The sequence below is a fragment of the Haliotis rubra genome, unplaced genomic scaffold, assembly GCF_003918875.1.
Source record: "Haliotis rubra isolate DU_JTF1 unplaced genomic scaffold, ASM391887v1 Scf126, whole genome shotgun sequence".
Lineage (NCBI taxonomy): Eukaryota > Metazoa > Mollusca > Gastropoda > Lepetellida > Haliotidae > Haliotis > Haliotis rubra.
In genome coordinates this window covers 128,612-155,806 of record NW_025765181.1, presented here as the reverse complement: position 1 = coordinate 155,806, position 27,195 = coordinate 128,612, and the positions used below count along the sequence as shown (strand labels likewise).

General features: G+C 45.8%; 1 protein-coding gene across 1 annotated transcript in view; it reads right to left on the bottom strand.

Annotated features, from left to right (window-relative positions):
• Positions 1-26,875, bottom strand: part of LOC124266494 — a 31,508-nt gene extending 4,633 nt beyond the window's left edge. Inside the window, exons 1-4 of the mRNA XM_046701291.1 lie at positions 26,807-26,875; positions 25,014-25,055; positions 24,222-24,593; positions 23,865-23,957 (exon numbers count right to left, since the gene is read on the bottom strand). Coding sequence (XP_046557247.1) covers positions 23,865-23,957; positions 24,222-24,593; positions 25,014-25,055; positions 26,807-26,852 — 553 coding nt within the window. The 5' untranslated portion in view covers positions 26,853-26,875. The remainder of the gene's footprint in view (positions 1-23,864; positions 23,958-24,221; positions 24,594-25,013; positions 25,056-26,806) is intronic.
• Positions 26,876-27,195: the final 320 nt, after the last annotated feature.

Genomic DNA, 27,195 nt, shown 5'->3' with positions numbered 1-27,195 from the left:
TGTATATATTATTCATGGGCTTGAGGCCTTCGTACTGGAAATAACACTTGACTTGATGAACAGATTCGCTTCACTTTATTGACCTCCCTGAACGACTACTTGATTTACTCAAGGCTTTAATGAGTTACTGGTCGACTCAACTTGAGATGTACTTGCAAGGGCAGATGCAGACCTCAGGGTCTATTCCAATAAGAATGGGACTATTCCCAGGGTCTCGTTTTTTAGCTCTTTGCCTTTTTGTTTGTCTATAAATATTTTTGATCTTTTGTTCAGTGAAGGGGACTTGTCAAGTCATTTTCTAGAGATATAGGTATGAAATATGGAATCGGCAAAGTCAACAATGAATTAACTTGGTATCTTGAAACCAATAACCTTATAACAAATATTCAATGTGATATCATGAAAAATCGTAGTACTATTGATCATTTGGTAGGTTTAGAATCCTTTCTTTAAAATGCTATAGTAAATAAACAACATGCAGTATCGATAATCCTCTGATCTCGAGAAAGCATACGATACCACCTGGAAGCATGGCATTTTGAAGGATTTACATGATTTTGGCTTGAGGGGTCGTTTACCTTTTTTTTATTCACTAGATACACTCATAAATACCTGTTAAAAGGTTAGGATCTTCCATTTTGTATTCCTTGTGAAGAAAGAATCACGGTCAAGCATATCCTGCTTGACTGTATTGGGTATAACTATTTCAAATCAAGAACTATGAAGAATATTTTTAATAATATTAGTTCTCATCATTTACAAAAATAAAACATTTTAAAAATAAACAGATTTGTTAAATGATTTGTAAAATAGATAAATAATTTATGATTGGAAGTTTAAATTAGTAACTCAGATTGTTAATGGCTGTATCCTCAAAGGGGGTTAAAGTGCTGTAAAATTATTGTCCTCCTGAGAGAGTACGTAAGTCCCAATACATGTATAAATTTACAACTTTCTTAGGCGAGAAAGCGATGGCCCTAATCAGCCACCATAGTAGTCTGGACTGCGGACTTTGTGTACTTAAAAGTCACATCGGCAGAGTATGTTTCTCGTCTCGTGATATCGCTTTGGCCCTAATCAGCCACCATAGACTACAACTTGTCCGACTTCCATTTTTGTGGAAGTCGCGGTGGTTGAGCGGGTTAGGCGGTTGACTTTGTGTGCTGGCGATTAGGTGCCTGACGCTGAGAGTGTGGGTTCGAATCCCGCATTGGACTCAACCCCAAAAAGTACTAGAATTTGTACTTTAATAAGAAAGTGTAATCCAAATATAACATATGGTACACGTTCTAGAACCTTCATGAGTTTATCTCCTCTTAAAACTGATCCTACAGCAGAGGCTAATGTTGGACCCTTGAGATTCCCTATGCCTCTGACATGACACAAGTATTCTGCTATTTATCCTTGGTGAATTTACTTATTTTAGTTACTTATTAAATATGTTCCATACGTGAAGATCAAAGGGTTACGGTCTGAATTGAGGATGCTTGTCTTAGTCTACCTGCTGTTGTTACCAGGTATGAAATTCAGGTGGTCAGTAGGGCATAAACAAAATCAGTCTCAAATTCCTCGTGGACGAAATTATGTGTAAGACTCTCATAAACACTGCTTTCGGATCTAACGCTTATGCATGAACACCAGGATATTGCTAGAGCAATAGTCTTAGACAGTGAATCTGCAACTGGAAAATACATAGTTTGCTACTCTTTGTTGAAAATTGTTGCAGACAGATACATGGATGGGTAACCCCTAGTCCTGTATCTCCAACTGAAATGCTTCCGAATGTAATTAGGGCTCCATGCCACTAGGCAAGTAGACCTATTTAAATCGGTCAGATTACGATTATTATGTTTTATGATCTTACAGATTAAGATGAAAATCCAGCAGAGAGGGTTCGAGTGATTCTGGCACAGTCAGGCTGGTAAGGTTCATCATCAGCTCAGGGCCCTCGCCCCCTCTACACACAGCCCAGACTTCTCCCATGAAGCGCTGCTTAGTCGAACCCACCAAGAATTCTCTGGTGAATGTAAGGGTTCCCCAACACTGCATTGTCCAGAGTGTCAGAAGGGCTGTGCTCCCGGTGGAGAACCCGGGTACTCTCCTGATCTGCGCCAAGCGATCAGGAGGTACCAAACCAAGGGCACCGAGAACAATGGGGAGCTTGACGACAGTGTACTTGGGATGCAAGCGAGACATTTCAAAGGCGAGGTCCGCATATTAAGCATGTTTTTTTCCCGAAACGTTCCAATCACATTGCTGTCAAAGGGGACAGAAAATTCAATGATATAAATTTGTAAATTTTAACTATGAATTGTATGTTTATATACTTATCCTTCCTCACGTCTCGTACTCTCTCTCGTGATCAACAGCTCAGTGGGAACGAACTGCAAACGAAGTTTTTGGACTCTCTGGTACCATTCGCCCGAACACTCCCCTACTGCTCCCCGTCCAAGACAACCTCTAAGTCCCTGTAAGGTATGCTGCATAATCCTCTGGGTTATCATGTGCCCTCCATTGTCTAATCCATTCTCATTCCTTGAGCATAGATGTAATCTGAATAGACGAAGGTCGGGTGGGTATCAATCATATGAGATAGGATAAGTATATAAATATACAATTTATAGTTATAATTTATAAACTTATCCTGTCTCACGTATTGTACGGTGGGTTGCAGATTATCCTGCGTCTGTAGATAGCTAGACAAATAAGTGTCTTGTAGATTGGTAACAACCGTGTGATAGTGATGCACAAGGGAGGCCAGTTACGAATACAATCTCTAGACTGACTCCATAACTCCTGTGCTTGTGATGGATGGGTTACTTCTAAAACCCCTTGGTGTACTGAGCACAAAACAGCCAGAGAGATGGGCGCTGTCAAGAAATGTCGTTTTCCACTGCAACCTTCGTCCGAAGATGAAAGGATGGAGCTCGCCCCAATTTACAGAAAGCCCCAGTAAATTAAAGTCTCTCGACCTTAATCTGGCCCACCCCGGCTTCGAAACCATCCCCACAGTCACCATCAGAGATCAAAGACAAAAACTAATGGGTATGCTCAACTGTTTTAATGTTCAGTTTCGAACGACATCGAATGAGCCTCGCTCCTTTACAAAAGCTTAGTCAAGAATGTGTCCAACTACTTTAGAGGGAACATTGCTTGTTAGAGTAGAGGACAGTAAGCATGAGCATTAATCACCTCTGCATCAAACAATGTTTGGATATATCAACTTTAAGGTGTTTTATTTGTGAAAAATCGCAAAGTTTACAGTCATGATTGGATTTGTGCCATTAACTCAGCTTAAGCTGATTGATCAGTTTCACACACGGTGTATTGTTCAAGTGAGTCCCATGCAACCATCACTGATTGGAGAACAATAGCCATACTTTGGCCATCAAGCCTACAGGCTGTTTCTCAATAGAGCACTTCCTTAGACTGTGTTTGTGTCTGCATTGATAACATATTCGTCATCGCTATGTTTGTCTCTCAACAAAGGTGGATCAAATAAAAATTCAGCAGAAACTTTCCACACTCTGACAAGCCTGAACATCTGCAGTGTGAAGAAAACACGCCGGGGACGGAGAAGCACAGAGAAGAATAACAGATGTGTGAACGGGAAAGATAAGATTTGTTAAATGCCAGATCTGTTAAAACTAACAATCCAACAAATGACAAGGCCCTTGCACTCAGAAATCTGGTGCTAGACAACAAACTGGATTACAGAGACATGGCTTCAAGATGATGATTCTGATAATCTCGCAGTTAGTAAACGGAGGCGGTGTTGGTATCGTCTACAATGAAAAACCTGTGGATCACAACTTAAAGTTGTCAATGTCCATACTTCATTTGAATTTATACCACTAAAATTCACATATGATAACATCATATCATGTTTCACCACCATAGTGTTGTAGAGACCGCCAAAACCTTCTGGTACTTTCTTTGATGACTTTAGCGCAACTCGGTAAGCTCTTAATATGTGGGGACTTTAATTACCACATTGATAAGACAACTGACAGAGATGCGCAGGGGTCGCGTAGGGTCGTGGGTCCACCGTATCCTCGGGCTGTTGGACTGGACTTTGTACTGGTTGCAGCATTTGCTTCCATGCCGTGGAACATGTAGGGTGTCTTGGGAAGGACCACAACGGTAGAATGAGGTAGATCGGGGATTCGCCGAATCCAGCGGGATCGCCGAACTAGTGCGAGTCGCTGAAGTAGAGGGTCTGATATCTGCAGTAGAAGTCGGCCCCGAACTGAATCGATTCTCTGAACTGAATCAATTTGCCAAGCTGGACGATGCGCCGAACCGCATCGGTTCGGCAGGTTGGATATCTTCAAAGAATTGGAACGATTCGCTGGAGAAGAGTGAGTCACCAAACTGGGCTTGTTCGCCGAACTATAGATGATGGCAGAACTGAAGTGACGAGCGTTCTCTCTAAGGTAGTCGCAGTGGTTCGTGACAACGAGCCAATCGTATGGTACAGATGAGGCATAACAGGTGTCGAGTCTTCAGCATTCAGCGAATGGTCTGAGACCGGGGGATTCGTCAAAACGAAGCTGTGTAGTCTGGTAAAGTCAAGTTGATACATTTCTTCTGTCTGAGGCTGATCCAGAAGTACGAGATCCCGAGAGGCGATTCCGCAAGTCCTGCGTTCCCGGAGAGTGGAGAGGAGAGTGTTGAACAACTACAACTCTTCAATCAACCGTAAGTATAGGAGTGATGGTGTCCGGAGGGCAGAAAAAACAACTGCACATTCAATCTAAGGTAAGCATCGGATGAAGAAAATCTTCACGGTCGGTGGTTGTCATAATCGATCATTAAGCAACTGTAACAGGGTGCTCCTTTTTAGATTTCTTGGCCGCTGAAGGGTTGTGTTCCTCTGCACGTCTCCTAGAATCTCTATCTGAGAGACGGCGTGTACCCACTTTACGGTAAGTCGCGAACATGTCGTCTGTCAAGTCATTGCACAGATCACACTTCTTGTCCCAACTGCACAATCCAATACAATCTATACACGAAGTGTGTGGGTCCGAGGAATAGTCTTCTTTACCCATGGTTGACTTATTCAAATTCAAAGATAAGAAAGAGAATGGTCAAACAATGAACGTCACATGGTCAGCCAGATTTGCATTAAACATATTTCACAGGGGCTCTGGGGCTGTCATGGAAGGAGAGCAGTAGGGCAGCGTTCGGGCGAATGGTACAAGAGAGTCCAAAACTTCGTTTACAGTTTGTTTTTAATCGGCTGTTGATCATGAGAGAGTACAAGATGTGAGATAGGATAAGTTTAAATATGGATTATATCTTGATGCCCTTCCCTGGCACATAAAAGCAAATCTCAACCGATGGCATGGTTTGTTGCTTCTACTTCGCCATGCCTGTAGCTTTAACTCCGGGGTCCATCCATGGTATGACCCTGAACATGTCCAGTGTGTCATGGAAAATCATGCTTTCAAACTTCTTTGGAATAGGCCCATACACAGCCTCAGAAGAATTCCTCCTAACAAACCTGATTTTGTCCAAGATTCGGGAAAAGCATTCTAAATATGGGGACCCCATCTTTGAAATGTCTCGCTCGCATCCTAAGTACACTGTCGTCAGGCCCCCCATTGTTCTCGGTGCCCTTGGTTTAGTACCTCCTGATCTCTTGACACAGATCAGGAGAGTGCCCGTGACACTCTGGGTAATGCAGAAGGCTGCAGTGTTAGGGAGCCTTCATATTCTCCAGAGAGTTCTTGGTTCGACTAGGCAGCGTTTCCCATTTACTATCTGAGCTGCGTGTACCAAACATAGCTCCTAAACCAAAGTTCAGAATTGCCTTATTTGCTTTCAAAAATTTCCCAAGGTGCCGACAGTGACCGTAAAAATCACAAGGCTCCTGGCTCAATAGCAGAGGGCAGATAATTGAAAATTAATTAAAGACCGTTTGACAGCAGTATCGTGTTGAAGTGTTTAGCCATGTTTTTTAACAGTTTTCAGAGTACTTTGCGCCAAAACTGTACTATGCTCGAACTATCACTTTCAGAGCTTCCAAACTGGCCATACTTTGTTACTCGGAACTATTCCACACATTGAGCACAAAATGTGCCGAAATGTGCCTTCAATGACCGCCAATTTGAGTGCTTCTTCTGGGCCAAAGTTATCTTCAAAGAGTTCTGCACGACTTTTTCAAAAGCAAACTTACCATGGACAATCTAGAAAGGCTCTTCTGAAACTAAATGTATGAGTATATGTTGCGTCCCTGGTGATTTCAGAACACAAATTGTTTTGATTGTAGACCCATTGACAACAGAGCTACAGCCTGTTAAAGAGGGAGCTCTTTCTTCTCCGGCAAAAGCACTGTGAGTCCCCATAGTCCCTAGTGTGGTTTTAACTTCAGCTATTGGGGAACTATAGCCTTTTTTATTGCATTGCCTTCAATAGTAAAATAGTTTTAGATTTACATGCTAGTTTTAAACACCATATGTGATACTCTAGTTATTTTATAGTCCTTTGATGACTGGATTTTTAAGAACTTTTATTTATTATTATATGCAAGATTTATCTCGTCACTATATGGCTGGAATATTGCCGAGGTGACGCTAAACTTTAATTCACACTCACTTTCTTCTCTGGAACGATACTCAAAGGCAAAAGTTAGTGTGATTGACTTGAAGTGAGATATGACAATTAACAACTGATATTTTTATGATGAGACTTTATTAATATTGCAAGAAAATCTTTCTAGAATTGGAATGCAAATGGCACATTTTAACTTTTCTGCTGAACTAATGAGTTCACAGTGAGAGAACGGTCAAAATGAAATTCACACAGTCAATAACGTGTACGTCCACCATGAGAATTGATGCATGCTTGACACCTGGGCTTCATAGAACCAATCAAACGTCGCAAGAAGTCTCGTGGAATGGCATTCCATATCTGTGGAAGCACCTGGCGGAGTTTTTGAAGTGTGACTGGGGGATTTGGCAAAATCGTCACAAGCTGCTCTCCATTTCGTCCCAGACGTGCTCGATAGGGGATGGTTCTGGGAATTTAGCGATGTTAACATTGTACTGCGCCAAGAACTGCTGAACCACTCTAACGACATGAGGACTTGCTTTGTTTTGTTGGAAGATCATTCCTGGACCATTCTGCTGGAGAAACGGTATGACGACTGGATAAACAATTTGGTCTATGTACCTGAGCCCCGTTAAATTTCCATTGACTAACATGACGGTCACCACATCGCCGGTGCAAGAGGAATCTAGACTCGTCAGTGAAGAGAACATGTTTCCACTCACGTGCTCTCCACCGCAGATGTTGACTGTGTGACATGTGATCAAATTATATTTAGAATTCAGTCATTAAATGCAGCTACAGTATACGGAATTAAACCGTACAATTTGTTGTTTTTACACTTCAGGTGATTAACCATATGATAACACACAACCAAAACGTAGATTGTAACTTTTAAATTTCACGTATGTAACTTTGCATGGTGTATTTCACCAATACAGAGAGTTTAAGACTAAGTGAGTAGTAGATACAATGATAGTCCGGGACCAAGTCCAACAAAAGTCTCTGCAAAGCCTTATTTCACAAATAAAGCTTTTGTTAGGCCCTTAGATCTCACCAACCATTGTCTACTACTTTTGAACCCCCAGTTAACTTCCCGACCCCACGTGACACTACTGTGCCGCACGTGGCACTACTGTGCCACTATGACCACGAACTAGCACGTGACACTATGTCGCGTTGACCTCAATGAAACAGTTTAATGTGAATCGCCTATGATCTCTTTGGTGTTGCCCAGGCTTGCTGGGCTTTTTGTATCCCCTGTTCTATGTACTTTTTTTTTTGTCTTCGCTGATAGCAGACTTACGAGACTTGTACCGGATTTCTTGTTTCATCTTACGGTACTTGTCGAGTTCAGAGAGGATTGAACGAAATTCCTCCTCTGAGATCTTACTGTCAGTGAGTGCCGTGGAAATACGCTCACTTACCGTGTTCAGCTTTGCTTTGGCCAGAACCCTGATCTCGTCATGTTTCAATGCCTTGCGATGCAGTCTGCGGGATACAAACTTAAACACCAGCCCTGCCACCCCTACCACCCCAGCTGTTATTTCAATGCCTAGCACTATAGGTGCGGCCACGATGGTGGCTAACAACCCAACACCTGCCGTCCCTAGTCCCATGCTGGTTGCCATAAGGGCAGTATCAGTCCCGTCCACGATATTGAAAGCTCTATGATACTTCTTATAGAGTACTTTCCGCGTGTCGCGGTCTTGTTCTAGTTGGCGTTTTAGATCACATAACTGTCTCAAGCGGAACCCGTCTACGGTTTCCAGTGCCTTCGCGACTTCCTCTACGACTGGGTACAACCCCATTCTGTGTGCATATAATATATCTTATTGGATATTTTTTAATTGGGCTTCAGTTAATGGTCGCTTAATGTACTTGAAGCTTATAAGGTATAGATCTCTGTGCAGGGAAATAGGCGAGAGGCTAATAGGTAACACTATGGACACACAAACCCCCTTGGAGGATAAATAGGGTATATAATCCTTTCGGGAGTCCAGTTGTATGACGAAACGGTGGCATTGTGTTTCGGAACTGGAGGCCAGGGGGTCATAGGCCAGGTAATCCCAGTATATTGTAACCCCAGGTAAAAATTGTAGTTCTATTGTTTCAGGTAGGGTTTCAGGTAGGGATACCTGGTGTATGCTGAGATAGAATTCTATGATTAGTGTGAAGTCTTGTCTCGCAGTCATAAGCCCCCGATTGGAAGCGAGGACGTCAAACCTTAACTCCCCCTTCACGGGTGAATCTAACATGTTGCCCGTGTCATCTGGTGTTAGCTTAGGAAGTATACCAGGCCCCGGAATGAAAGCCCTAGGCAAGATACCGTTGTTCCTAATTTCGGAGATATGTCCCTCTTGGTTTAACGAGATATAAGGTGCGGTGAGGGTTATGTTGATCAACCATTTGGGCTCTCTAAGGGCGTCTGCCAAAGGCTGCCGCACGTACACGCCGTTTGTTAAGTGTAGGACGTACGAGGTGGCTTCCTCGCCAGGCTGATCGAATCCCTCTATGCCCCCTAGACCCCCGAGTGTGATTTTGGGTAGATGATCGACCATTGCCGCCAGCCTATACACGTTGTCTTTCAAGTGTAGGACGTACGAGGTGTCTTCCTCGCCGGGCAGATCGAATCCCTCCGTCGTGTCTCCTAGATCGTTAAATGTGGCGTTGGGCCGATGATTGGCCATTGCTAAAATACTATTACGAGATAGTTTCCAATTGTTTTTCTGATAATTTACCCCCATGAAGTGTATGTTGTCGGGTAGGAAGATCTTGGTTAGTGATATCGTGGCTTCCACGGTCACGGTGACCCCCTGCAGACTGGTGTGGGAGTCGACACCCACCCGCACGTAAACAGTGCAAACGGCATACTGGTGTTGTTTCCCCCACCGAAGTTTGACCCCCTTCACGATTTCGACTTCATCCATCGATGGTTCCCCTAGGTAGACTTTGATGATCAGCGTGGAGCTCACCGGTAGGCTCGCCAGGATGTTGGCCACGCCAGCGAATTCAGACCACCAACTGCAATGCCCCATCTTGCACTCCCGGTTTACTCGATAGCATGTGGGCTGCCATACTGGCGACTGGGCTGATGACTACGCTACGTCTCTGTGCCGGGACGTAAGCTACGAGCAGGGTTCCGTTGTTCACGACTTTGATTAGGTAGTTGTCTTTGTTCTCCGTGAACACGTAGGGGGAGCCGAGCCTAATATTGAGAAACCAGTCGCCTTTAGCGGGTAACAACACCCACTTGTCATCGTCGGTGAAGTCGAGCGTATATGGCTTGTTTCGGGCGACGTCCGTTCTCTCATCATCTTCTAAGTCGAACAGTTTGCCTCCGAACGATGGGTATACCATCCATTTATCATCACCGGTGCGGTGTTGACGGTCGCTCCTGAGGTATCTACTATATCACTTAGGTTTCTAGTACCACCGATGGAGGGGACTTCAACGCGTTTGTAAATCTTGTTTTTTCAGTTGCAAGGCGTACAATTTACCATTTATTCCAGGCTCATCGAATCCGCGTGTGTCCCCGAGGTCGGAGATCCCCGCATTGATGCTTTTTTTTCAACCTCATCCCGGGGCCTTGTGCGCTAGTCGTCATTTTATGTGCAGCGTTATGCTGAGGTATCCTATATTCACAGGATTATGATTTATAATCTTACACCGATATTATCAGCTCAGGGATGTTGCCCCGAGTTAACCTCTTGAAAACGACTCGGTTCTTCCGTCGTTGTATTTCTCCGTTTTCACCGGTACGGCTCTCAGTATTGTGGAAGGGTGACCCCCTTGAATGTTGTCCGTTGTGCTCAGCCGACCGAGATGAACGCACAGCTCTCGGTACGGTACTAGGTCGGGTAACTTCGTGCCTGTGACGGTAGTTGTTGGTTTTATTTCGTCCGGCGGCGGCATACCGAGTGTCCTTGCCAATGGTCGGCCGAGCCTCAAGACGTCATCGCCTAGAGAGCACACGCTATAGTAGCCGTCAGTTATCTGGTTGCGGGCGCCACTGACGAACAGCTTGTTGTTGTTGACGTTGATGTTAGTCCATCGCGGTAGGTAGGTGATATCGCAGAGTGCGACTTCGAGTTGACCCGACGTGTTATCGATCGCATGCATCAGCTGAATGGACTCGCCACTCGTTATTCCTAGAAATGTTATGTACATGTTAGAGTATATATACTCATTATATAATACTTTAAAAATGTACTCCCCAGGAGTGTTTTACCCTAAACTGGACATAGATTTCCCACACATGAAGATCGTGGTCCCTGCTGGGTTGTATTTCGGCGCCCAGTTTATAGATGTATTTGCTAGGTATAGGTTTTCGGTGACTAACGCTAAGGTAGTTCATGCTTGGTTCAACAACCTGATGCAGTTCTGGCAGAATCAACTCAACTTCGCCGTGTGGTGCGCTACAACGGGGTGTGGTGTGACATTGACCGACACTCGGCGGGAACAGCTGAGTAAATCTGTGTTCACGTTCCACGTGTACTACCAGGTCAGACGTATCCTCAAAGAGATCAGCGCCCCGCTCCCACAGGACAAGGCATGGGGCGCAGTAAAAAACCAGTACGAAAGACGGGCCTACGAACGCGTTTGCAACGAATTCGAACTAAACCCGAAGACGGATTGGCGTTTGCCGGGGCCGAACCACGGGTTGGGTATCCCCATCATTCACAATATGCCTATCGTGGATGCCAGCGAGAAGATGAAAGAATGGGGGTACAAGTCGTATCATATCACAACAAACGAGTGGGATGACCGTTACATGGCTTTCGATGACAGCAAGGATTACCGAGTCTGGAGGTTCGAGCAGGGGCCCATGGATGATTGGAAAATGTTCATGCTGGACACGTCGAAAGGGTTTACTTGTGCCGGCACCGAACGCTTGAACGACTCGATTCGAACGTACGTGTGGGCGCTGTTAGGTGCGCAGACGCAAACACGTTCCAACATCCTCGGTAAGGGGACTGCTTACGGCACGCAGAAACAGTTCGTTGTTAACGTTGAGGATGCTATCAACGCTCCAGTTGATCTACCGAGTGCCATCAAACGCTACCAAGACGTGTTGGAATACGCCCGGTCGAAAGTCGACTACGTGTTCGACGTGGGACTGTACATGGCTCCGAGCGATATGCAACTGAGAGTAAAAAAAGTGGTGGGCTAAAACAACGAAATAGTCATAGCCACGGCAGACCAAAAGTTGGGCGTCAACCCCGATGTTAACACCCCCCAAGTCCCGCCACCCACACATACTGGTGCGATGGGTATAGTGGCGCCACCCCCAGAGCCTAGGGTTCAACCCACACCCCCACAGCCCCAACAGCAGGCGTCCAATCAGCAGCACATCGACCGTAAAACAGCCCTGGTGGTTGGCGGGGTAGCGGTCGGGGTGGGGCTTATTTGGTTAAAAATTCCTTAGCTGCTGCGTACACCAGACCCGCCACGGCGACGATGGCTGCCCATAGGTTTTGACCGAGCCACGTAGCAGTTTTAGCCAGAGCGCTCAGCAGCCACGAGACGATGCTACCCAGGATGCCGGGCAGGGCTTCGGCGGCCTTACCAGCCAGTTTAGCCAGGGCCTCCCCGAGGGATTTCAGGTGTTTTTTTATCCAGTCTCTGACGCCACCAGTGGGTGTACCACCTGGTGTACCACTGCCGCTGGCAGGCGTCAATGACAAGACTAAGGTTGATTTGATGAAGCCTAATGCAGTCAGAATGCTGGCGATGGTGATGCCTTGCTCTCGGAAGAGGATTCGGATCCTATCAGCTAGCGTGGTGTCCTCATTTAGGACTCGATCGATGGTTTCCCGTACGCGACTTATCTGGGATCAGAGGGCTTCCCGGTTCGAGGAAGCGGATTCCAACCGAGTATGTCTCTCGTCTTCCAAGTTTTTTATTCTCTCCCCGATACGATGTTTCATATCATCGTCCTCCGTTTCGGTGAGTTTTATTTTCTCGCGAGCGATGTGCTCGTCGACTTCGTTCAGTTTCCCCATGTTGTTCACGAGTTCTCCGCGTACATGTTTCAAGGCTTCGTCTAGGCCTCGCAGTTCCCTCAGGGTAAATTCGAGGCCCGGCAAGGGGTTGGCATGGTATGTGGCCAATATTTTTTTCGACGCTGTCCGACGTTTCTTTAGCACGTTGGGGTATATCTCCTTCACCGCTGAGTTCGGCCCTGGCTGCTTGCAGATCTTGGACGACCTTCGGGGGAAGCTTAGGCCGTGCGCCACCGTAATCTATGAAGCCTAGTTCATCACGGATCAGTTGACTCCCACCAGGGCGACTGGTGAGTGTTGACAAAGCATACGGTCCTTTCCCATCTTTTCATGATATCGAGCCCCGGGTGAGCCTTCAATCTCAGCGTGCCCTTCTTATCGATGGTAAACTTGGCATAGTCTCGCCCCAACGGCTTGATGTTGTCTCTCTTTTCAACTGCGTCGTAATAATCATTGACGGCTGGCTGTACAAGTTCAGCGCTCAAGGGGTTGCTCCCAAATGAGGTCTCCTGCTCGTCGAACGCCTGGGCACTATCATCCCACATATCATCCATCGGGATGTCCTCATGACCACCTTCAGCCATTATTTATATTAAACTTTTATATTTTATCTATATAACAATGTATGGCAGGAAACTAGATCCTTTCCCAAGATCAAGAGAGCCTCTAGGCGTCAGAGCCGTGCGCCAGTCGTTGACCATCACCAACAATCCCAGCAAGATAGACCAGAATCAAACGCTGCTGGTTAGATTCCCAAACCTGGGCGAGAATGACCTCATCGTACCAGGCACGGTTCGACTGACGTTCAACCTCATGTTGACCTCCGACAACGACAAAGCGAGCTAGTGCGGGGACCTCTGGAAAAGTGATGGAGAACGCATCAATGATGTGTAACAGGGCATCAGCAAATCGACTCGGTTGCGCATGGGTTACGGCTTTACGGCAGAACAGCTAGACAAGATCTCGGACGGAGACAAGGCCATCGCCCAAGCGTACGGGAACAGGTTCTGCGTGCCGCTCGACTTCGAGTTGCTCACGGGGCACGCACCATTTTACCAGGACGCGCTGGGTGATAGGCTTGAATACGAGCTCACGTTTAACGACTACAGCAAAATAGTGCGTACGCCGAACGGTGATGAGGCCAGTTACACCATCGACAACATCTCTCTGGAGTTCGACATGGTCACTAGCCCGGAGCTGGCCAGGCAGGTTCGAACCCAGTACTCGGGGAAGGTGGCCATCCTGTATGATAGGGTCCTGCAGCATAGATCGGTCGTGCGGGATAAGAGCGACACGCTGTGGAATATCAACCTAAACGTGCCCGGCGCGATCGATGAAAGGCATCCTGATAGTCCCAGTGGAGGATTACGAGCCGTTCCAAAGGGACAGCGAGAAGTTTTTCAACCCCGCAATTGAAAAGGTGGAAGTGACCATCGAGGGCGTGCCCAACCAGCTGTTCAGCGCCAGTATGAGGGCACACCAGCAGTGGGACGAGATAATGAAACTACCGACCCGGCACCAACACGTCATCAAGGACCGGGACCTATCCGCCGTGCAGATCGGTGAATACCTGAACACAAAGTACGCACTGTGGTTGGACATGCGATCCACGGATGACGATAAATTGCACGGCAGCGGTCGCCGCATAAACAATGGCAGCGAGGGGATAACCATCCAGATTACCAAGAAGGCTCAACCCGCGGGCAAGTTGAAATTATATCTGTACGTTATTATGGACGCGCAACTTAATATAGAGAATGGGAGATTCGTGCAAGCCATCTACTGATTTGCCTGCCGGCAAGCCATCTATTGATTTGCCCCGCGACCCACACTGCGCCATAGTGTGTGGACAGACGGGCTGTGGGAAGACCGTTTTCGTGCTGGATATGTTGGAGGGGTACTACCGGGATGTGTTTGACAATATCGTTATCATGTGCCCTACTCTGCACATGAATAGAACGTACACGGAAAGACCTTGGGTGATGACGGACCCGGACGTACACAAAGTCGACCCGGGAACACGTCTGCAGGACTGGTTGAAAGCTTATCACAACAAATTTAAAGGGGATTCGACGCTGTTCATACTGGACGACTGCAGCGCTAATCGTGAGATAACAAAAAAAAGAGAGACATGCTATCGTACCTGGCCTTCTCCGGCCGGCAAGCAAAGCACAGCGTCTGGGTGCTAACGCAGAAGTTCAACTCGATGTTGAAAGACCTCAGGGAGCAGACGCGATGGGTGGCCTTATTCCACTGCAAGGACAGGGATTCGTTCGAGGAGTGTTTGAGAGAAAATGATGTGATGAGCAAACTAGAACGGGAACGGGTGAAGAAACAGCTCGCTGAAACTAAGCATGCTAAGCTCGTGCTCAAGACAGACCAACCCGTGGCCTATAGGGTGTTTTAGCTTAGCAATGCTTAGCAAAGCTTAGAAAATGCTTAGCAAATGCTTAGCAAATGCTTAGCAAAGCTTAGCAAAGCTTAGCAATGCTTAGCGTTTAGCACTTATCAGTTATAGTTATAGTTATGGTTGTTTTTGAAGTGCTAGCCGTGTGCAACTTAACCTTCATTTCGCTGTGTTTCACCTGCATCGGGTATTATATTATTAAAACTAAAACTTACTTATTACATTATAAGATGGAGTGTGATGAATTGCTAGAACAACTGTTGGAGGGGGATAAGCGAGGGGACGATGATAAGCGAGGGGATGATGATAAGCGAGAGAGACTGGTGGCACTGGCTGTTGGTGGTAAAGCCAAACATTACTTTGGGGACTACACTCCCGATAAAATTCACAAAATGTCAACCGAAGAAATCGATAAGCTGTATGCGAGATACGAGGCTAGACTCGGGGCCGAGATGACAAAGACTAAAGGATAGGCTATGACCCAGATATACACTGGTATAGGGTCGTACTTCCTTCCCATTCCCCAGGAACGTCGACTTTACCTATAGGAAGACCTCGAGAAAGACCCTTTTATTGAACATGCCTTGATCTCTATCAGCTGCGTGCTGTACCACAAATACGGTATGATTTTAGCCCCGGTGACAGCGGCGATTATCACGGCAAAGCATTGCCAATTTAAGGAGGGGAAAAATAATAATAATTGTATACAAGATGGATGCTGCGCAAGAAATGACACAGGAGGAGACCCCACCCCAAACCCCCATGGAGGTGACCCCTTTAGAGGAAACCCCACCCGAGGTGACCCCTACAGTCACCAGGCAGAAGAACCCTAAGAGAGTCGCCGCCGGTAAAAAAAGGTGGTCTAAGAGTAGCTCCGCTCCACTGTGGAGCCGGGCTCCACTCCTGTTGATTGCAGGCGCAACTGCTGCCGTGGCTATCTCATGGTTATATAATAAACAACCCCCCAGGGAGGGAAACCCTTCCCAGGAACCCCCACAATTAGAGGTCAACCCACATATCATGTTATAAATATATATTTTTATATCATATACATAATGTCTGAGGGGAAAACGTTCGTTAACGATGCATACCACGCCACCGTGGTCGCCAGTCTAGCTGTAGGGTACGCTCGGTTGACCAAAATGGTGCTTAAACAACCGACTATCAAGCTAGATTTCAACCTGCAGGATATGGGTATGCTCATAATGAACCTGGGTATGGCGATGGCCACCAAGGACATCCTAGTAAAACAAGGGATCCTACCGGAAAATATTTTGAAGTAAATGTAACTATATATAGGATGGCTATGATCGCCATGATGGTTGGTGGGGCGTTAGTAAACGCCCTGGCATTTTCCGGGAGTTATTTCCTCTTCTCGAAACTACGGGAGTCACACGCAGCTGAGATACAAACTGAGCGTAAGCGCCACGACTTCGCTGTTGAGAAATTACAAGGAGCGCAATCTGAGTACGCGAAAAAACGTGTACAGAGGATCGATTACATTAACGAACAACTCAGGCGTGAGAACCATGCCGTTAAAACATTCCATGATGTCGACGACGCAGCGAGAGAATACTACCTACTAACCGGTAAACAGCTAGAACCACTCCATAAGCCCACACTCGCTCAGTACTACACACCATCCCCAGGGCAAATTGACCGGGAATTGATCTTTATCGCGCTGGGTCTAGCAGCGACTGTGTTGGTTGCGAAACAATTAGACTAAGTGCTCATATAAGTATACCAAAGATGAAACCGGCCCCGTACCAATGCGAATACATACTTATGGGGAAGACCGAGGCCTGTGGTAGAAGCTGTAGGACTGAGGGGTACTGTTGTTTTCATATAAATAGTATCAACTACACGTGTTCTGTGTGTGGTGTCGGGGTGAAAGGTCACTACTGCCTATGCAAAGCTCACGGAGCAAACGTAGTCAGACATCATCTTATCTACGAGAAGAAAAAAGACTACAGAAAAGAAAGTAGGCGCCTCCTCAGGATAGCAGTGTAAGGCTGGTCCCTTTGCCAGTGACCCAATTAGAGACTGTGCACACCTAGGTATAACAATGTTCGTTGAAGTTGAGCCCAGGGAAAGTCGTTGCCTGAGAAGCTGGCAGATGGATGTGGGGGAAAGTATAGATATCAGTGTCCTCGAACCCATGATTGTCAGCGAACTATATAAGGGGTGCTCATTTACAATCATGGTGAAAGTAGGGTTTGATGTACCGTGGGCTGGGCACACTTGGAATTACTTTGATGGTGGACGAGTAGATGTGCATGGAGAGATAGATATACTTGTTGGCGACTCGTTGCAAATAATACAAAACATCCTACTATGTTGCGCATGTTACGGGTGGGTCGAGGGTATAGTCGATAAGGTCTATCTAGATATTTACTAAAGGATTTTATGGGCGCCTCACTATTTTTTATCAAGGTTGGAAGAGTTACCTCCCTTGCTGGCGGCCCAATTAGAGATTGATATACTTAGGTGTGTACACAATGTCTACTACTCGGGACCTCAAGCAGATCGCGAGACAGCGGGTTGTAATTGGTTATTCTCGAATGACCAAACCAGCATTGTTGAGATTACTTAACATACAAGCCCCTCCCACGGTAAAACAACTAAAACTCCGAGCAAAAGAGCTAGGGTTGACGGGTTATTCCCGCCTGGGGGAGAGCCGGGTTAGTCGCATTATTATTACACGACACCGTAGCGCTGAACGGTCGCCCTCAGCTCCCCACTGTAAAACAATTGAAACAAGAGACACGCGATTTGGGTTTAGTAGGTTATTCCCGTATGAGGAAACCACAGCTTGTAGAACTATTACGGCAGAATAGAGCTATTGACCTAGAGTTCATGCGCACTGAGCACGCTGTAGGTAACTATTTGAAAGGCTGGCGCATGCATGTTGATAGGAACATAGACATCGCCGATATCAAGCCCCTAATCGCTGATAAAGTCAATGAGGAACTCAACGATTTGGGAAGTATAAAGTTTCAAATCACAGTGAAAATGTCACTCGATAAACAGCAGGGGGGAACCCCCACGCTGGGGTCATTGAGTACGTTCAGCCTTACTTCCGAGTTAAACAAGAAGTCGTGACTCATACAGAGACTATAGACGAGTCAATCGATACCACTTTTCAGCAGATACTAGAATACCTAGAACGCTACACACACATGGGGTCCGGGTGGGTTGTTGATAAAATCGATAATGTCTTTCTAGACATAGCTAACTAGGTGCCATTCAAAGGCGGGTCGTACCTAGACTTGCCCCCCTACTACAAAGCAAAACAGGCCATGGTCAACGTCAAGAATAGAGGAGACGATTGCCTGAGGGTAGCTATCAGGTCAGCCTTGTTTCCAGCTGACACTCATTCAGACAGGCTTTCTAGCTATCCCCAAGACGATGGGCTCAACTGGGATGGTATAGATGAACCCACCCCCATATCCTAGATCACTAAAATAGAAAAACAGAACGATATAGCCATAAACGTCTTAGGGCACGAAGGCAACAAAACGACCGTGCACAGGGTCGGCCCAATGTTGGGGGAACAGTGGGGGAACCCCCCTCGCCGCGTTATCAATATATTCATGATCCAGCGAGGTGATAAGTATCACTACACGTGGACAAAACACCTCAGCAGGCTGTTGCACGACCAGTCGAAACACGTTGGGAAAAAACACTTTTGTGTACGATGCCTGCACGGTTTCAGTCGAGCTGATTTATTAGAATCCCACCGGGAGGATTGCCAAGGTGTGGGGCAGACGGCAATACGAGTCGACATGCCTAAGGAAGGTGACAATATCCTAAAATTCGACAACTACAAGAACCAAATGTCTGTGCCTTATGTCATCTACGCCGACTTTGAAGCCTTGGTCAAACCCGTTGAGGCTGCCGGGGGTACCCCAGGCACACAAAAAACACAGGAGCATGATGCCTGTGGGTTTGGATACGTGGTCGTCCGATGTGATGGGGAAACGAAAGCTCCGGTAGTGTATAGGGGTCCCGACGCAGCTGAAAGGTTTCTAAAGTGTTTGCAGGAGGAAGAAAAAACTATCAGGATTGCACTATACACAGTCGCTCCCATGCGTATGACTCAAGCCGACCGGCTAGCTCACGCCTGCAGCACTCACTGCCACGTGTGTGACTTACCACTGAACGGTGATTCGGTGAGAGATCACTGCCACATCACCGGTAAGTATAGAGGCGCCGCTCACAGAGTGTGTAACCTCAAGCTTAGAATCACCCCCAAGACAATAAACATCCCCGTGGTCTTCCACAACTTGAGAGGGTACGACTCTCACTTAATCATGCAGGCCATTGCGAAAGTCGACAGCAACCTTGCGAGGTGGGATTTCCATCGCTACCAAAGGATACGAGAAAGCAAATAATCAATACGTGAAGGGCTACGACCCGAGCAAGCCAACCAATCATATTCTCTACCTCGACGCCAACAACCTGTACGGCGGGGCCATGAGCCAGTATCTACCCACAGGGGGATTCGAATGGGCATCGCACGAGATCGATGTTATGAGCATCGTGGACGATTCGAGCAAAGGCTATATCCTCGAGGTGGACTTGGAATACCCCAAGGCATTACACACATCGCACAACATCTACCCCCTGGCCCCCGAACGTATGAGGGTTAACCCAGACTGGATGTCTGAGTACCAACATAACTTGTTAGGTGGGCGGGTGGCAGACGTTGAAAAACTAGTGCCCAACTTAATGAATAAGACCAAGTACATCGTTCACTATCGCAACCTACAGCTGTACCTGTCATTGGGTATGAGGCTGACCAAAATACACAGGGTGCTCGTGTTCAACCAGAGCCCCTGGATGGAGCCTTACATCAGAATGAACACGGACCTGCAAAAGCTGGCCACCAGTGACTTTGAGAAAAACCTCTACAAGCTCATGAACATCTCGGTGTTCGGTAAGACTATGGAGAACCTGAGGAAAAGCGTGACCGTGAAGCTGGTTCAGTCGAATGAGGAAGACAAGCTCAGGAGACTGATAGCCAGCCCGGCATTCAACCGGAGCAAGATATTCACCGACGACCTGATTGCCCTACACATGAAGAAAAGCCACATCAAATTCAACCGGCCTGTTTATGTGGGGATGAGCATCCTCGATTTATCCAAACACCTGATGTACGACTTTTACTACAACGAACTGAAAAAACAGTACGGCGACAGACGTGAAGTGCTGTACACTGACACGGATTCCCTGCTAATGGAGATTCGAACCGAGGACGTGTACGAGGACATGAAAAAACGCCTCGATTTGTATGACACCAGCGACTACCCCAAGGACCATGCCATACACAGCACGGTAAATAAAAAGGTCCTAGGTAAGATGAAGGACGAGTGTGCTGGCACGCCCATAGCCGAGTACATAGGCTTGAGACCCAAGATGTACTCCATCCTGAAGGCCGACAATGGTGAGATCCGGAAGGCGAAGGGTGTTAAGAAATACGTGGTGAAACAACACATCAAACACGCCGGATTCAAGGAAGCCCTGTTCAAGACCCGTACCTTTAGACATAAAATAAACACGCTTAGAAGTGATGGGCATAGGATATACGGACTGACTATAAACAAGACGTCCCTGTCGCCGATGGAAACTAAGCGTTGGATAGCTATTGATGGGATCAACACGTACGCGTACGGGCATGAGAAAATTGAACCAAGAACATAGGTGTATATATATCGGGGCGACATGTCAAGGAACCCAAGAAAGTTTGAGGCTATTTACTACAGCCCGCGTGGGTACTGGAAAGGAGCTAGCGCCGTACATAAGCTGGCTAAAATGGCGCGAGTACCCCCAAACGAGGCCAAAGCGTGGCTTGAAAAACAAGCCCTGTGGCAGATCTATTTACCGGCACCACGCTATGTGCCTAGAAGGAAGTTCGGTATTAACATACCTAATAGCATTCACCAGGCCGACCTCCTATTCCTACCCCACGACAAGAGGTACAAGTATGCCCTAACCGTCGTGGACGTTGCCAGTCGCTACAAGGAAGCCGAACCCTTGACCGCGAAAGACTCGACCCAGGTAGCCCGCGGATTCGAACGCATGTACAAACGCAGTCCGCTGACGTGGCCCCCAGAGCTGCAAGTCGACCCCGGACGGGAGTTCATGGGTGCCGTGTCACACCTGCTAGACAAACATGATACCAAGGTCAGGCGTGGTGCTGCCGGGGCTCATCGCAGCCAAGCCATAGTTGAGAGATTCAATAGGACTTTGGCAGAGCGCTTATTTGGGCATCAGTATGCGAGAGAGAGATGACCAACCCGGGGAAACGATCGACTGAATGGGTAGCGCGGCTACCTCAGGTGGTGTCAGCCATCAACCACGAAATCACCTGTCTCACTGGCAAGAAACCAGCCGACGCTATCAAACTAAAATCAATAGTGGCAGAATCGGCTGCGCCATTGCGTGGGAAAGAGAAACAGATACCAGATAGGGCCCTCGTGAGGTACCTATACCAGCCGGGGTAACACAAGGGTGATAGTCGTAAGCGAGCCACCGATCCGATATGGTCAGTCAAAACTTACAATATAGATAAAGTGGACATCAAAGCCGACGAGCCGAACTTGTACTACTTGAGAGATGGGCCAGGGAGAGGGTTCGTTAGACAGCAATTATTGATCATACCGTTCGGCACAATGTTACCTCCTGTCAACACGTCATAGCGGCACAGTAGTGTCACGTGGGGTCGGGAAGTTAACTGGGGGTTAAAAAGTAGTAGACAATGGTTGGTGAGATCTAAGGGCCTAACAAAAGCTTTATTTGTGAAATAAGGCTTTGCAGAGGCTTTTTGTTGGACTTGGTCCCGGACTATCATTGTATCTACTACTTAAGTGTTTTAATAGTAGGTCATGACGTATTGGGTCTGCAGGCACTGTGACCAGTCAAGATCATGTCAGTGTCAAGGTATTTCTTTATGCCATTCAGTATTATTGTCGCTGTAAAGAAGTTCTATTCTAATTGCAAAATAGCTGTGTGTATGGAATTTGTAGTTTATTCCATTTTTAAATTAGTTTAGTAAATACCACGCTTATGTGAGATAAACATGGATCGAATTGTCTCCCTTCTCGCTAGGTTGCAGGTAATTCCAAGATGGCTGCGCCCATGAGTAAACTTGGGTTAGTCGTTTGTTTACATTCAGTGATGGCTATCACTGGTAGGTGTGGCGTAAATAAAAAAGGTAGCACCATTCTCCATTCCCAACGCGAGGGGTGTAACATCTGCACCACTGCAGTCGTAGATGTTTGTGACGTAATGTCCAAATTTGTCGCCTGGCAGGACGTGTCACGTGTGCTTCCTTGACGAGATCCGGTTGACACCTATTTGGGCTGTCAATTCAATTCTATATTCTCATAAACCACCTTGGTGGTACAGGAGCATATATTGCAAACATATATACAAATTCAAATTCAAGATGGAAGTAAACAACATATTAACATTTTTTTCTGACAAGAGATGATAGATGTAGGATATATTTTGATAGATTTACTATGTCTCGAGATGTTTTTACAGATATTATTTTCGTGAACTTTGTTTCATTGGGAAAAGAGGTTAGATGGGAGGGTAAATATTGTTTCCTCAAAGTATCTAATGTTTTGCAATGAAAAATATAGTGGTATTCATCTGCGATGCTTTTAGAAGTGCATAGTTGACACGTTCTCTCGTCCCTGGGAATATTATACCAGCGGCCCGTCTCAATAGGTAAACTATGGTTACATGTTCTAAATCTCAATAATGGTAAAGAAATGCGTTTTTTACGATATCCGGTTGACACCTATTTCGGCTGTGAGTGTGGCTGGTTGGAATCTTTGGCGCAGATGGGTGGTTCGAATCCAACGATCGTTGCGTGCCGTGGTTACAAATGGATGGCCACTTTGGGGATGGTCTGCAACGACGGCGTTTTGTTGATAACGTCTGCACAAGCGGCATATGGTGTTCTTGTGCACGTTTAACTGCTGTGCAACGTTGCACTGGGGTGTTCCCGTTTCAAGCATTCAATGGCTCACTATCTTTTCACTATCAGTTAGCCATGGTATAGAGAAATGCAAGCAGATTCTTCCAAATTTGTGTTTTACGGACCCGTCGACGTCTAAACAATGATTTGGCTGACAACGATTCACGTTTTATACATTTTTTCCACGGATTTCCTGAAAGCACGAGTATTTGAGCAGATGGGATACCCAATAAACTTACTTGAGTATATTTCGAGGCTACATGACCCCGCGACCTCGGTTGCATTTCAGGGCACAATGAAAGTACCCAATGTGTATTTAGGTAGTTTGCTGATATTTTTTTTATTCTATGGTCGATGTTAAAAGTATTACCGTTTGGTGATAAGATACATACCTAGTCGGCATCTGTTGTAAAAAAGACATGTGCCATTATCCAAACTAGAGTACACAACCGTTTCTATCTATGCCAGCATGATGATAATTCCATTTTAAAGTTAATGAAGGAAGCCTTTCCCATTACTGGAAGTGACAGTATCCATGCAAGACGTACCATTTACCACTTTGAAAGAAATATCACTATTTGCTCTGAAAACATATCATATGAAATCAGTCACTGAATTGTCTAGTCGGAATTTTACAATCGACTCTACTGTTAGCGCAGAGATGTGAAAAGGGTTTGAAATTTGACTATTGAGAGGATAACCGTTTAATTGCAAATCTTGCAGAAAAGGAAAAAGGCAAATCAAGGAAGTTCTAAATGGCCAATGAAGTTCTTTCGGGAAACGCCCCAAAAGGACCATGGAGCCCTTCGAGCTTGCAATTATATTTTTCAATTACAACTGTTGGACAGAAGCCCAGAGGTTACAAACAAAACAAGAGACAACAACCCGTGTGAAGGTGTCGGAGACATACCTTCAGAAAGTTCCTGTTCACTTTGTGTCCTGGTTACAAATGACTCCTCCTGTTCCTTGCTCTTGTCAGTGATTTCAGTGCTGGAGTCCTTTCCTTAAAAACAAAGTTACATTTAATTATGACACACTGCATGTTGTCGTGGGGTATAGTGGCAAGTATATGTGGTTGCGATTTTTGTGTTTGCTTTGGAAAAAGTACGTCTAGAATCTGAAGTGAAACTTTCCACAGCTACATAAAATCCAGCAGAGCCTTATGTACGACTTCGACTATGTGATGGAACTTATCTGAATCAGTGTTAGTGATGCAAAGTGTTCGCAAAATGTTAAACCAAATGCGACAGTGTCTCTCTCAGCATACCTGTGACCTGAGTCGCATCCCAGTCTACTGTACATGTCAGCTTTATATCTTTCACTTCGTTGTCAATCTTTTTCAAAAATGCCAGAAGGACCTTGTTTATGTTAGCCTTTTCAGCAACCATTAGTCCAGCATCATTATCTGTGTCATGTCCAAACACAAATACCAAATGTCCATTCATGGTCATCAAATGCCCATGACCAGTATCAACCTTGTCCTTTAATGCACACAGTTGCGTCCAGAGCTCCGTATTGCTGAGATGGAGATAGTTTTTGTCAGGATCAGGCGCACATGTCCATGTTGTTCTAAGGTGCCATGGACTGGGATCGTGGAAATCGACCCCCACCACATTCGAGTCACTTGAGTACAGCGTAACTGTGAACAATATTGAATGAAGAACAATAACATTTGCTTCATTATATGAAGACAACGCTCAAGCATGAACTTTTAGAAAGTGGTCAGCTGCAAAATATGTTTTATTTCGGATTACAATTTTCTGTTATTTTCAGATTCTAACACTTTTTTAGAGTTGAGTCCCATCTGGGATTCGAACCCACTCTCTCAGCGCAAGGCACCTAATCGCCAGCACACAAAGTCTGCAATCTGACCCAGTCACCACAACTGGTAGTATAGATGCACTCCACCGAAGAAAATATTATATGTTGCAACGCCCATGAATGTTTCCAATAGTGCTGAAGAACCGCCTTCTCTTTATATTTGCAGATATAGCAAGAAAAGGAGGAAAAGAAATTAGTATCCACGTAATCATAAATTACAGATTAGAAGCATCCTCACCTTTTTCACCTGTAAGATGTACATGTACTTTGATGTCTGCACCTATAGAAAATAATGAAAGAACGTCCATGAAAAGCAACTGTTGCCATTTTTCATAGAGACTGTACTTTTAATGTAACAATGTCTTTTTAAATATAAACTGACGGGCAAAAGTTAGTATATGACGTTTTGAACGTCCTGTAACAAAGACATACACCGAAATTTCCCAAAAATATTTAATGCATCATAATAAAAAAACACTTGAGCTGTAAATCACAAAAAATCAACAATTTCATTCAAGGAGTTTGTGAGCCGCTGTCAAGTAAACACGCAAGGGGTGGAATTTTGCATAAATCGATTATCACAATCTGAGTTTATGAGTCAGTAGCAGGGGCATTCCTTCAATACAGGATCTTGTGCACATCAGTATCGTGTGTGACCCCCTGCTGCGTCAATGCATGCCCTCACACGTCTCCTCATTGACGTCGTCAAACGTCGAATGACGTCATTGGGAATGCGGTTCCATTCCTCTCTGAGTGCTTGCTCTAGCTGTTGCCTGTTCTGTGGAACTTGTTGCCGACCTCTGATTTTCCTGTCCAGATGATCCCAGAGGTGCTCGATCGGGTTCATATCCGGTGAGCACGCTGGCCAGGGCAGGACGTCAACATTGTTCTGTTGCAGAAAGTAGCGAGTCTCTCTGGCAGTGTGAGGTCTCGCGTTGTCATGTTGTAGGAGTACACCCCGGGTTGATTCTGTAGGAAGGGTACCACAACTGGCTGTAGGATCTGTCCGATGTACCCCGTGCATTGAGATTGCCCTGCACTACAACCAGACGGGTCTTCTGGTCTCCACAGATACCGCCCCAAACCATGACTCCACCCCGCCGAATGGATGAACTTCTCTGATGCATGGCCTTGATAAACGTTCCCTCGTCGACGATATACCCGTTCTTTGCCATCACACTTGTAAAGGTTGAAACGGCTTTCATCGGAAAAGAGAACACGTCGCCAATCTCGGACTTGCCACCTGTAAACTTGCCTTGCCCACCGCTGTCTGTTTTGGGGATGTCTGAGGGTCAGGACCATTCCGCGGAAAGGCCGGTAAGCCCTTATACCAGTTAATCTCAATCTTCGGGTCACTGTGCGACGACTGATACGATGCCCGAGTGCCGTAGCCGCCGTCGACGTTGCCGTCACGAACCTGTTCCGGAGATGGATAGTCCGGATGTAGCGGTCTTCTATCGGTGTAGTGACCCGTGGCCGTCCACTTCTCGGCCTGTCTTGAGTGCTACCAGTATTCCGGTAACGTGTGAACAGCCTGGAGATTGTTGCTGGGGTACAGCCGAACGTTCTGGCAAGATGAGCTTGGGTAGCTCCCATATCGCGCATTCCAATGGCTCGCTCTCGCTGAATTTGTGTCAGCTTCGGCATTTTTGCATGTGCTTTCAGTTACTGTGATATGCCAGCGTGTATCCATCCCATTTCTACCCGACTGGTGCACGTGCATGTTCGTGATTTTCAAAGATTACATGTTATACCTTTTTCTCGTGCTAGGGGTCACGTGACTACATCTACTGACATCACTACCATTCTGCAATATTCTCGTGACTTTGACAATGTTTGCTTTGGATGTTTCATTGGAATTTAGACATGCTCAATTTCCCCAAACCAAATTGAAAACGTTATACTAACTTTTGCCCGTCAGTTTAGATAAGTTCAAAACTGGGTCTCCATCTAGATACTTTATTTAATGTAAAAGGCAAATAAAGAACATTTGACATAATTAGGTGAGAAAGCAAATAAGAAAATCATTACTTTCTTTTAAAGAGAGAAAATATGTGTCCTCCCATCGTTCCGCCATGCCAACAGGTTTTTTCCGGATCCTGATCTGCGTATAAATAGAGATGGATACAGAGATTAAAATTTATAAGCTCTTATATAACACAAGCAAGAGGTTGTAATAAATTAGTCATTTCTACATACAACATTGCATAACATAAAACTTAAAGGCGGTAGTACAATCACCAGCAGCGATCATCATGAAAGGGAAGATATTGGAATGGCATACATATTTATCACATACTTACGCGTGAAAAACTGAGATTTCTGCGTTTGAAAAAAGTGGAAAAGGAAGACATAGGAATGGTATTCGTAATTATTACATTATCAAGTATGAAAGACTGAGATTTCCGAGTTTGAGAAAA